Source organism: Neofelis nebulosa, chromosome 10 (genome assembly GCF_028018385.1).
Source record: "Neofelis nebulosa isolate mNeoNeb1 chromosome 10, mNeoNeb1.pri, whole genome shotgun sequence".
Taxonomy (NCBI): domain Eukaryota; kingdom Metazoa; phylum Chordata; class Mammalia; order Carnivora; family Felidae; genus Neofelis; species Neofelis nebulosa.
The window spans coordinates 43,316,170-43,329,476 of NC_080791.1; the positions used below are offsets into that span (position 1 = coordinate 43,316,170).

Sequence of the window (13,307 nt, forward strand, 5' to 3'; positions counted from 1 at the left end):
TCCCAAGACCTGGCTCACATCCAGCTCCCAATAATGTTTTCCAGAGGTGAAATCATCATCCATAATATGTCTTGATGTTCTCCACACAGCACAATAGTTAGATCTTTCTGAATTCAAAGATGCATTTTGATGGTCATGTTTATACCTCAAACATCTCACATTGTCAAACAGTTTGATATCCTGGTTGGTTATTTCTTTATTGAAGGATCTCTTTACTGTGGAATGAAAAGAATAGTCCAGTCAAAACCAGTTTTAAAATTCCTGGCCAATTTCTGAGTTGATTTAATATCTGATTGGATACAAACTGTGACTTCAAAATTTAAAAGAGGAAAAATTCAAGCTTTTTGTTCTTGTGAAGTATTTCTTCTCTTAGCACAAAATATTAATTTCTAAGTGATTTTGCTTCCAAGAATGTCCAGACCTAACTGACTCCACTTTAAAGCCAAAAGAAAAATTCCAAGAGAAGTTCTTAAGGAGTCAGAGGAAAATACTAAGCAATTCCTCTGCTTGTCTATGGTATAAATATATTTTACATATTGTATTTCCTCTGCTGGTCAATGTGTCTATTACTAAAATGCCCCCCTCCAGAATTTAAACAATGATATTATTCTTCTTGCATGTTCTACAAATAAATCTAAATGAGTGACAACAGAAGACTGTTAGTCTAGCTTGATGGTGAAGTCATAGGTTATTCTGATATATAAAAGTACATTATGTTTTGTAATTGAATAAACTGTGCCCATTACTATGTCTCAATTTTTGATCACCTGTAACCCTAACTTTAACACATCCAAATTTTACTTGTACATTTTCATTTTTATATTGTGAAGGTGCTAATAAGTGCATCAACTCTAATGAAGTCAGTATCAGTTTTGTTTAAAATCAGTTGATAGTAAAAAGGATAAAATGGATAAAGGAATAATAAGATATAGGACCAAAAAAATAAACTGTTGTCAATGGTAGCCATGAGCATATATTTATACACACATATAAGGCTTTTGGGCACATTTTATCCTGATGTTTGTGGATTATTTATGTTACTTCATAAAGAGCAGCCCTTTGAGATAGGCAAGAATATTTTTTTTATTTTTTAAAATTTGTTTGTTTATTTATTTATTTTAGAGAGAGAGCGAGAAAGAGGGAGGGAGAGGGGCAGAGGGAAAGAAAATCTTTTTTTGTGTGTTCATTTATTTTTTGAGAGACAGAGAAAGTGAGAGTGGGAAAGAGGGAGAGAGAGAGGGAGACACAGAACCTGAAGCAGGATCTAGGCTCCAAGCTGTCAGATCTAGGCTACAAGCAGTACAGAACCAAACACGGGGCTCGGACTCACGAACCAGAGACCATGACCTGAGCCAAAGTTGGACACTTAACTGACTGAGCCACCCATGCTCCCTGAGAGAGAATCTTAAACAGGTTCCACACTCAGCGCAGAAGGGCAAGAATATTTTAAAGGAATGTATTCATTTCCTGCTCTCCCCAAAAAAAGGTTGGGGTGTGGATTTGCCATGTAGTTCAGCAATTCATTCCAAAAACCTGTTCAAGAAAGCACTTATGCCATTGCAAACTAAGCTTATATAGATAAAAATAGAATATCTCCTCTACTTCAAAAGTTATTCTAGCAATAAGATACTTTAGTCAGTGAGGCACGGACTATAAGAATTTCATGGTCTTAAGCATGTTGATAAAAAAGTGATTCATTTTAATGTTATTAAATTTTTTGTACATATGTTTGAAAGCAAGTCCCATAACTAAATATAATATATACCAGGCAACTAAAACTTAAGCACTATTGTGGCTGCTTATATGTATAATCAAATGGTGACCTCATTACCATATTAATTACCTTATGAGGTAAATCCATGCTTACTAGTGATATGGGTTCCAGTTGCCAAATATATTTGTTTACTTGCAATAAATAAATAAAATTCCTATAAGAAAACTCTTTTGTTAGCCTAACCAACAAGCATCCACCTTTCCATCCCTCTTCCTCCTGTTTAAAAGAACCTCAGTTTTGTTGAGGTGTTCATTTCCTCCAAAAATCAATTGGTCTGAAAAATCAATCAATAATGTGACTAGTCAGCAAGTGGTTTAACAAAGGGCAGTTCTCTAGGCTTCTACTTTCATTATTTGATTTAAGTGTCAAAACCATCCTGTCATGATTTCTTGCTCCAAATCACTCTGCTACTAAATGTCAGAGACAGAAGTCCCACCTTTGACCCAATTAAATCAGCAAGCTATTAGTCTCTAAGACTCTACAACAGGAAAAACAAGCAACCTGTGCTTTCTAAGCAACTTTATTAATTCAATCAACAAGATTTTTCTGATAAGTTTATGGTTCCAGGAACAGTCTGTCAGCCTGGGGATATAATGGATAGTAAAAGAAAAAAAAAAAAAACATTGAGGGGTGCCTGTGTGGCTCAGTCAGTTAAGCGTCCGACTCCTGATTTCAGCTTAGGTCATTTTGGGGTTCATGGGATCAAGCTCCGCACATCAGGTTCCATGCTATCAGTGGAGTCTCTTGGGATCCTCTTTCCATCTACCCAACTCTCACAGGCTTATGCATGCTCTTCTCTCTCAAAATAAATAAACTTAAAAAAAAAAACAAAAAAATTCCCACAATCGATAAAATGAAATATATATAATGCCACCGATCTGTATATCTTCTGTCCCTCATTCATGATCCAGAAAAATGTTTTTATTGCAATGTGTTGACTAAAATGCACAAAAATGTGCATACATAAGACAGAGCCATAAAATGAAATTTTCTCCTCTGATGTTCTTTATTTCAAACAGAATCCATCAGTGAAAACATTTTCTGAATATATGAGAGTAAACAGGATAAACTTTGTAAAATTGGACCAGATTTCACCCAGCATCTTTTTATAGGAATATGCTAAGTTTTTAAATTTGCCTTCCTGTCTTCATTATAGACACAGCTGCATTAAAAAAAAAAAAATCATTAAGGAGAAGAGAATAGAAACATATTCTAAATCCTTTGGAACTATTTCCAAGCATTCCTTGTCATGGTGAAAAGATTTCACTATCATGTAATTACAATCAGCACCAGAAAACATATTATAATTTAAAATTGTGTTTTCAAAAACATTCATTCATTTCGATTGTACATGAACACACTGACCCTCTAATTTCTCACATTTCTTCACAGTTACCAGTGTCACTTTTCTGCAAGCCCATTCATTTTTGCCATCTCTAACTTTATGCCAGAAAACCGAGTTTTCTGAAATCATTTACCAACAGTCAAATACAAGTTATTTTCCGAATTATCCAGTGCTTTGTATACTTATAAATTACCAAATATTTCCTCTAACATACTTGCATATTGTCATTTGTAGAATAGAACATAATATATTTATACAAAGAAGATACGATTGTCCTAACTCATTTTTATGATCTACACAGACTAAAAAATTACAAGACTAGAAACTAATTTATGAGTCTTTATAGTCATATAAACAGCCAACAATGAATAAAACAACAGATCAAAACTTAATCACCAAATTATTCCAAAAATATATAGCAAAATCAGATGAAAAAATAGCTTAAGTTATGAAAAAGATGAAGGAATGGAGTCATTTGGGGATTGGATTACTGAATTAACTAACATTAAGCTCACATCTTATTAGAAATAAACCCACTTTCTGCGTTGTATTGAAATGATGACTAGAGTTTAGGCAAATTTTCCAGCCTTTTTTATGTTGGAAATATGATATTTACACAAAGCTTCCATACTACCACTTTGGGAAGCAGCCAAAGTTAATTATTTCAATGTTTTAATTATAATGAAGCTTAATATATGACTAACGATGTTGACATTGTTACCTTCACTCAGTGTTTATCATGATCTAGATTTGAATTCATTTTTTTTTTTCCAGAATAGTAAGGCCTGAGAGGGGACAGCAGGGTGAGGGAACAAGACTCATTAATTATTACATTAAAGCTGAAGGACTTCCCCAGGCTCTTCCTGAGAAAACTGAAACAAAATGTAGTTAGGGAGAAGTACCAGGGAGGAAAATCTCTCTCAGAACTGTTGCAGACACATAGACTGGGCTAGATCAGCACTTAGGCTCTTTCATTTTGCATAAATTGGACAAAAGTTGAATGGGAAATATCAAGGAGTCACCTGTATGCTGTCATGTGCCTGGAATCTGAAACACCATCCCCTCATATCAGTGACGCTTGACCTGAGTCTCAAGGAGGCAGCAAGTCAAAGGGAGGCCAGGAGACTGTAGAATTAGTTGCTTCCTACATTTACCACCCTTATCATTGGGCATTCCTTTCCTTCAAGTACCATAAACTTCTGGTTTCCTTTCACTGCTGTCTCTGTCTTGGAAATCTGCATATTCTCATGTAGCCTATATGCCTTTCCAGCATGAACCCATCATGTTCCACGTGTCTGTTATTCTCACATTAATTAAGTCCATATATTTCTGCAAAAGTCATATCACAAAGTAATGATCTCACTGACATCTCCATTACAGTTTTCCTCTGGCACACCATTCTTCAAGTGTCAAAGACAGAATTCATCCCAAACCCAAAAACTGCTCCTCTCTTGGGATGATCCCACCCATCATCCAATTGTCCAAATTCTTCTGTTCCATATTCACCGATGATCTTCTGCCTCATCTTCACCAGCACAGAGCAGGTGACCCATATTCTCAGCACACAATTGTAAATGGGAGCTCCAGGAGGCCTGCCGAGCTCTAATGGAATTTTCCTAAATTCTCTTGGCTGGTTCAAACTTCTTCAGGCTCTACCAGTTGTCACACAGAATGAGATATGAAAGACTCAGATATGCCGCTGGGAACCACAGGGCAGCTCCAACACCTCGTCAGTGATTTGAAGTGCAAGCTTTTGGGGGAGGGGGCTGGGTGGCTCAGCTGGTTGAGCATCTGACTCTTGATCTTGGCATAAGTCATGGTCCCAGGGTCATGGGATCCAGTCCCCGAGTGGGGCTCCATGATGAGCATGGAGCCTGCTTAAGATTCTCTCTTTCTCCCTCTAGCCTTCTCCCTGCTTGTACAAGCGCTCTCTCTCTCTCTCTCTCTCTCTCTCTCAAACAAATTAATTAACTGAAGACAAAGGTTTTGGACTTGGGCGGTGACTCAAGTAAGGCAGCCACTGGGAAGTGGGAAGGGAGGGAACAAAGGGCCAAATGATTTGATCTTTGCTCATTACTGGTGGGAAAAACCAAACAAGAACAAAAAAAAGATGGAGGCAGAGGATGTCTGGGGTGGATCTTACCCTGGGAGAGGGGACAGGATGCTGTACAGAAGGTGGACCCTCCCCTATTCCTCTAGGGCTAAATGGTAGGGAACTCTGGTCATTGGGACAGCCCTAGTGTCAGCGGAGAAATCCTGACATCAGAAGGTCCTCAGGGACAAGGTGGGGCTCAAACTTCTTCAGAGCAGAGACTTGTTTCCCTTGTTAATCCACAGCCCCAGAATTAAAGGGAATTGTACATCCTCTCTGCGCACTCCCCTTTGTGTCTATGAAAAAGGCAGTGCGTGGGTAAATGTGTGATCTGAAGAGGACTGCACAGTTTTCGAGAAAGTCATCTGAACCACCTACAGAGGAAGCTGGGGTTCCGTGGGGCCCACCTGTCGCCTACCCTGGAGGGAACGGGTCCCACTGTCCCCAAGGCTAAGGCTTCCCAGTTCATACTCCAGGCGCCTAGAGAGCAGTGGAGGGCACTGCAGTGGAGCACACCCTGTCGCCAGGGTGAAAGAAAAGCCTAGAAGGCCAGGGTCCCTAAACCAACACTGCAATTCGCGGAGATTCAAACTGGATCTGAAATCCCCCAGGCAAAGGCTGAGCATCTCTACCCCTTTCCCGCCAGGGATGCAGGACGGCGGCGACCACACCCACCACCACGCAGGGCCGGCCCCGAACGGTCCCGCAGCCAAGCCCCCTTTGCACGCGGACTCTGGGGTGCTCGCTAGGCCTACTGACTCGTCCCGCTGAGGCCGGGAACCTGCACCGGGCGACTAGGGGTAGTGGCGCGGTTTCCGAGGAAAATAAAATTTAAAAAAACATAAAAGGGAAGCGGAGCCTCGGGAACAGACCCAAGGGGCGACAGGACGGGGGTGGAAATAAGGGCCCACAGGAGGGAGCCCGAGAGCGAGCGGGGCCGGAGGGACTGGAGCGAAGAGGCGTCGCCAAGCGCTTCCAGCCTCGGGGCCCCTCCGGGCTCTGCGCACCAGCCTTAGGGGGAGACGGGGTCGGCGCAGCCGGCCGCCCGGCCGGGAGCCTTTCTCTGGGTGCTGAAGTCAGGGGTGACGTAGAACAGGTGCGGGTGCGAGTGCGGGTGGTGATTGCATTCGGGTCGGAACGCGACCCCGGGACGTGGCTCAAGACCCGAACGGAAGGCGGGAGATCGCGGGAGGAATGCGGCGCGGGGCGTGGTCAAAACAAAGCGAAACCCACTGGAGTCCCTGATGCGGCTCCCCCCTCCCCATCCCCCCGTCCCCACGGAGCCTCTGCTCGGGATTTCTAAGACCTTGTAGAAGGCGCGGCCCAGAAGCGCGCCAGCTCCCTCTGACCTCATCCCACCCGGGGAATTAGGACGAGCTCACTGGTCCTCACAGCTCCTCACATTTTACACGAGGAAGTGCATGGGCTTCAGAAGGATTTCTCCTCCTCCTGGGCCCTTTGGGCGCTCGATTCCAGCTACTGGGTTGAGAACACGCAGGATTCCACCTTTGAGGTCCGGCGGGGGAGAATAAAACGAAAGGATGGAAGGACAGAAGCCACAGAGGTACTGTGGCCCCGCTGGCAACGTTTTTGATGCAAATTCTCTAACAAATACAGGGGAGAGAATGACTAGTTCCTCTAAGCCATAGGGAAAATAATAAAACTGCCAAACAGGGAAAGGAAAACAGGTCTGTTCTCCAAGAGGCAGATGCAGAGGCCTGGATGGTCTCAGCCCCTGACATCACCAGGTGTTCCTGAGAGTCCATACCTGCTGGGCTGGAATTTCCATCTCCTTTAGCAAAGGGCTGAAGATCTTGCAAAGACTGGATCAGAGAGAGAAAGAAGAGACAACAAGATATTATAATACGAGAGGAGAAAAATAAAACTGAAGAGACACTACACAAAATATGCAAACCTTCCTCACAAGTCTTCGCAGACTCTCCGGCTGATGGGAGGAGGCAGACTTTCTCCTGCACATCTGGAAAAGCTGCACAACTGCTGTTCACTTCTATGAACATGTGCCTCTACGGCCAGCATCCTTCATTTTTATATATGTATATCTGAGCCAAGAGTCAGATTCTCAACTGACTAAGCTACTCATGCGCCCCCAGCATCCTCCTTTTTACAAAATTTATTTTACCAACTTGAAAATTGCAGAAAGTCCAGAATCTCGTAGTAGCCCTGAAACGCTAATACACTTGCTCTCTATTCTTTCCATTTTTTTCTGCATCTCCATTCTTTTATTCCCTCTGTATCTTTTTTCTTATGTTCTTATACATTTTTACTGTAGAGACATGCTTTTTGTTAGCTTTTTTTGATGCATAACTTACATATCATTTAACCAACTTTAAGCATACAATTTAATGTTTTGATAAATCAGTGGAGTCATGTTGAAAAGCAAAGGACAAACCAGCTGATATTTAGGTAATATCTAAAGATTATTATCACTTGAGAAGGAGCATATTTATGAAAGTGGCTTTAAAGTGTCACATTTAATAAGGAAAATAAAGATGTACCACAGAGGAACAAAATAATTAGAACAGATTCCTTGAGCTGACTTCCCAAGTCTTAGAAAACGTTGTTCACTGAAGGCAGTTCAGTGTTCCTTTCTCTTTTTATAGATCATGTGAGGAAAATAATGCCCTCAGAGTTCCCTGGAATCCATACAGCAGGAATATTTGTGAACAGAGTGGAAATATACAGTTCTGCCTTTCTGACCCAAGATTACACCTTCCTGTACAGAAGTCTCTGAACATTTAGAACATGGTGAAGACATTGTCAAAGAAAATTGTATTTCATAACACAAAGTAAAGATACTCCCACATCCAGCCCCCAGTATTGTCTACCCTACCCCAACTCTAACCATAGAGGTTACCATAGCGGTAACCACATCCTGGTGATTAACATATCCTGACACAGGTAATTGTGTTGTTTCCTCCATTCTTTTGCCAACATTTGCCATTACCTGTTTTGATATTTTTTGTCATTTTGTGGTTGACATTGTGATGTTAATTTGCATTTACCTGATGACAGATGCAGTGAAACACTTTAGCATAGGGGTATACTTGGATATTCTCGTTGGTGAACTACCTGTTCAAATCATCCCTCCCCCCCCCCATTTTTCAAACAAGTTGACTTGTCTTGTTCTTACTGATTTTTGGAGTTCTCCCCCCAAAAAATGTCAAATACGTTCTCCCATTATTGCCTTTCACTTTGAATGGTGTCTTGATGTACAGAAGTTACTAATTTTCATCCATTCCAATTCATTTTTTGTATGTTTAGTAACTTATGTGTCCCACTTAGGAAAACTTCCTCTGAGATTATATAGTCCAAAAATTTTCTGAGATTTTTTTCTTTATTATTCTTTCCACAATGATAACTACAATAGTGTGGAAATAATTTCTACCCCATGAGATAGGAGTCAATATTCATTATTTTATTATCAATATTCAGTACTACCCTTACTCTGTTGTAACTCACAGATTACGACATAACACCAATAGTGAGTATTTATTTCTATGATGCAAATTACAATGAAAATACTTCACAAGTGATCAAATTAGCCTTCACAAAATGGATTATTAAATTCGGGGCATGATGGATAAGTAGGATTTAAGTAGGAAAAAAATAAGTAAAAACTTTCTGGTGACAGTATTTTTGCGAAGAAAAGAGCATTATATTTATATTAGGCATTAAATTTAATTAAAAGAGCCAGGCATTAAAAAAATTAACATTTATTCATTTTTGAGAGACAGAAAGAGACAGAGCATGAGCAGGGGAGGAGCAGAGAGAGAGGGAAACACAGGATCTGAAGCAGGCTCCAGGCTCTGAGCTGTCAGCACAGAGCCCAATGAGGGGCTCAAACCCATGACCTGAGCAGAAGTCAGATGCTTAACTGACTGAGCCACCCAGGCGCCCCCCATGCATTTTTATTTTTACCTACTCGTAGTCTGGAAATTGAGATGAGAACCACCGCATATATTCTATGCATTATATAATAGATTATGATTTTCATTATAATTAAGTAAACAATTCAAATATATACCTTTATATCACCACCCAAAACCATGATACTTCATATAAAATGGTACTTTTTTTTTTACATTAGAGAGAATCTGAAGACAGATATCATCTGCTTGTCTGGTTCAAGATTGCACAAGAAGTAGAGGTTTTTCAGATTTCCTCTTTAAAAAAAATTTTTTTTAATGTTTACTTACTTTTGAAAGAGAGAGAGGGAGGGAGAGAGAGAGCAGAGCAGGGGGAAAGAGAGAGAGACCATGGGTCCAAAGCAGGCTCTGCATTGACAATGAGAGCCTGATGCAGGGCTTGAACCCATGAACCGCGAGATCATGACCTGAGCCAAAGTCACTTAACCGACCCAGCCATCCAGGTGCTGCATCTCAGATTTCCTTCTAATTCCTGATTTGCCCCTGGTCAAATGTGATTATGGAAAAGATAGGCATGAGATGGACAGGGAAGGTGCAAGATGAGTGGCTGCATATAAGGGAACTTGGGCAACAATTGCAAAGCTCACAGTTCTACTTTCATAATCCTGGAACGCTCCTATGAAGCTAATAGGTTTTGATACCTATTGATGAAAGTGGGCGTGTGGGAAAGAGATTATAATGAGTGTTCTCCTTAATACAACCAAGAAGAAAGAATCCCTCCTCTTAACTATCAGGTTATTCTGACACTTATCAAATTCCAGGAGGCTGATCCAAACCTTCTATGAATTGCCTTTTATTCTATGTCTTTATGCTTGGACCGTCCACCCTAGTCCAGAGGTACCAGAGGTGACAGGGGACCTTTTCCAGGACATCACTGTGTGCCTGGAGAGAGTCATGAGAGCTTTGTTTGCAGATAATCTATCAATCATCTTTTAGTTAAACAGCATGTTGATTCTATACTATAAAACAGTAAATTGTGGGGCACCTGGGTGGCTCAGTCGGTTGAGCGTCCGACTTCGGCTCAGGTCATGATCTCACAGTTGGTGAGTTCGAGCCCTGCGTAGGGCTCTGTGCTGACAGCTTAGAGCCTGGAGCCTGCATCATATTCTGTGTCTCCCCGTCTCTTGGCTCCTCCCCTGCTCATGCTCTGTCTTTCAATAATAAATAAGTGTTAAAAAAAATTTAAACAGTAAATTGTTATTTTCATCATTCTGTTAGTGTTTTGGTTGCTCTTCTTTGACATAAATACTTGACAAAGTAAAGTTAGAATTTAAATGTATTGCACATAATCTTCAAAAAGAAACAGATTTGGAGGATGATTGAAGGTGGAGATGGGGTGAAAATATTGAGGACATTATAGAATAAATTGGGAGTGAGCCATCTATAAAACATTTCATTTCATTGCCTGCTAGATATTTAGAAATACCAATGTGGAACATGGGGGATATCTTCTATTGGGAAATTTAGGTTAGAGAGTTATGATTAAAGCCGTAGGGATGTGGAGCTCATTGAGGGAGGCCATGCAAAGCACACTTAGAGAATCACAATCTACCAAGGGCGCTAATAAGAAGTCTAGATGAATAAAGGAAGATAGTAACCTGAATGAAGTGGGACCAGGAGGGTAAATGCCAAAAAGCCAAGGGGCCAGTGGAGTGTTTACATATCCAGGAGATCCTCCTTCCCCTCCCCCATCCCCCACATCCCCATGTTCCAGTGCACTGTTCCCAGTCTGTCTTCCTTTAATAATCTTACTGTCAGTTCCCAATAAAACTGAAACCACCTGAATTTGGTGGGCAGGAAAATCCTCCATTTATGTTTTTTCTTTCTGAATCAGTAAGAGGAAGATCTGAGAACCCTCGCTCTGGAGACTGAGGCCAAAAGTAACTACTGTACTTCTTACCATAGGAAACCACTTGAGAAGATCTAATCTGGTTTCATATAAATAATCTAAGTTATGAAAGTTTTTATTTTTATTTTTTTATAAATGTTTACTCATTTTTGAGAGAGAGAGAGAGCATGAGTGGGGGAGGGGAAGAGAAAGGGGGACAGAGGATCGAAAGCAGGCTCTGCACTGACGGTAGTGAGCCACAGGTAGGGCTCCAACTCATGAACCAAACCGTGAGATCATGACCTGAGCTGAAGCGGGACGCTCAACTGACTGAGCCACCCAGGTGCCCCTGAAAGATTTCAATTAGACAACTACATCGGGAATTCTTAGTGATGAGAAAACAGTTAATTGGTGAGAAATTATAGCCTGAGGGGCGCTGGGTGGTTCAGTGGGTTGTCAGACTTTGGCTCAGGTCATGATCTCACAGTTCATGAGTTCGGGCCCTGCATAGGACTCTGTGCTGACAACTCAGAGCCTGGAGCCTGCGTTAGATTCTGTATCTCCGTCTCTCTCTAACTCTCCCCCACTCATGCTTTCTCTCTCTCTCTCTCTCTCCCAAAACTAAATAATAAACATTAAAAAAAGAAAAAAGAAATTATAGCCTGATTTTTCTTCTACATAGAGCAAGACTTATAACTCTATAACTCATTGCCATAAATTACCTCATGGGAATGTGCATGGAAAAGAAAGATGGCAAGTTCTGTCCAAAATGACAGAGCTTAGAAATGGATTACAGGACAGTTTATATCTTGTCCTCCTTTTGTTACAGTTTGAGCATATTTCTACGTTAGATTTTTTTTAAGTTTATTTTATTTTGAGTAAGAGAGAGAGAATCCCAAGCAAGCTCCACACTGTCAGTGCAGAGCCCAACACGAGGCTCAAACTCATGAACCATGAGATCCTGACAGGATTAACTGACTGAGCCACCCAGGCACCCCTCTACATTAGTTTTTTTTTTTTTTTAAATAAAGAAGGAAATATTATTCTCTCTAGAATATGTAGAGAGAAATCATTTTATTATTTCTGACTGTCTTGTCATAAATGATTCCGGTGTCCCCATTCATGAGTTTATGGTACTCTATGCTTTTCCTAAAAAGATTAGATTTATTATTTGTATTTATTGTCTTTTTATCTATTTAATTTAGAAACATAGTTTCTTTGATTTTTTAAAAATGTTTATTTATTTATTTTGAGGGAGAGAGAGTACATGCGGGGAGAGGCAGAGAGAGAGAGGTGGGGAGGGGCAGAGAGAGAAGGAGAGAGAGAATCCCAAGCAGGCTCCGCACTGTCAGCCGAAAGCCTGATGCAAGGCTCAGTCTCATGAACCATGAGATCATGACCTGAGTTGAAATCAAGAGTCAAAATCAGTCACTTAAATGACTGAGCCACCCAAGTGCCCCTCTGTTCTAGTAATTTTTAAGTTGACTAAATAGCATACACATATTCCTTTTTTGTTTAAAACTATTCCTAGGTGCACTTAAATAAATATTTACATGAGCTCTATGAGAGCTATGTGATGTCTAAAAATACAATTTCTTTTCACATGAGCAGTTAATTGTTGCTACTACAAATTCTAAAACATAAACAAAGAAGACAATAAATTAATAAAAAGAATACTAACAAGCTATTATCAAACTTAATCCTAAGAGTTTTAGCTCTCCAGATACTCTTCTGTATATGTTTTTCACTATGTTCATCTATATCCATAATTTTAAAAGCCCTAAATTAAATCCTATGTTATGTACTAATTTGTAAAGATACTAATAATTTTTAAACACTCCACTGATACAGGCTTTTATAAATAACATCTTATTATTTTTTTTTTAATTTTTTTTTTTCAACGTTTTTTATTTATTTTTGGGACAGAGAGAGACAGAGCATGAACGGGGGAGGGGCAGAGAGAGAGGGAGACACAGAATCGGAAACAGGCTCCAGGCTCCGAGCCATCAGCCCAGAGCCCGACGCGGGGCTCGAACTCACGGACCGCGAGATCGTGACCTGGCTGAAGTCGGACGCTCAACCGACTGCGCCACCCAGGCGCCCCAATAACATCTTATTATTAAGTGTATATAGATAATTAGTAGTTAGAAATCAGGTAGTGTCAAATGTAATTTCTCAAATAATTCTTTGTTTCAGTCAAGATATCTTTTCCAGTAACTTGAGTTTGACAAATTGCTTTTAACTAAATCATCTAGAATTCTTTTTTTCTTTTTCCCGCCTATTCCCTATGTCTCTTTTCCCTAAACCCATAATTAAATCAT

The 13,307-nt window shown here is 40.4% G+C and overlaps 1 protein-coding gene across 1 annotated transcript in view; it reads right to left on the reverse strand.

Annotated features, from left to right (window-relative positions):
* The window catches only part of LOC131486553 (uncharacterized), a 47,396-nt gene that overhangs the window by 14,263 nt on the left and 19,826 nt on the right, over window positions 1–13,307 (reverse strand). Inside the window, exons 8-9 of the mRNA XM_058686475.1 lie at window positions 6,236–6,555; window positions 5,590–6,005 (exon numbers count right to left, since the gene is read on the reverse strand). Of these exons, the coding sequence (XP_058542458.1) occupies window positions 5,590–6,005; window positions 6,236–6,555 (736 nt within the window). The remainder of the gene's footprint in view (window positions 1–5,589; window positions 6,006–6,235; window positions 6,556–13,307) is intronic.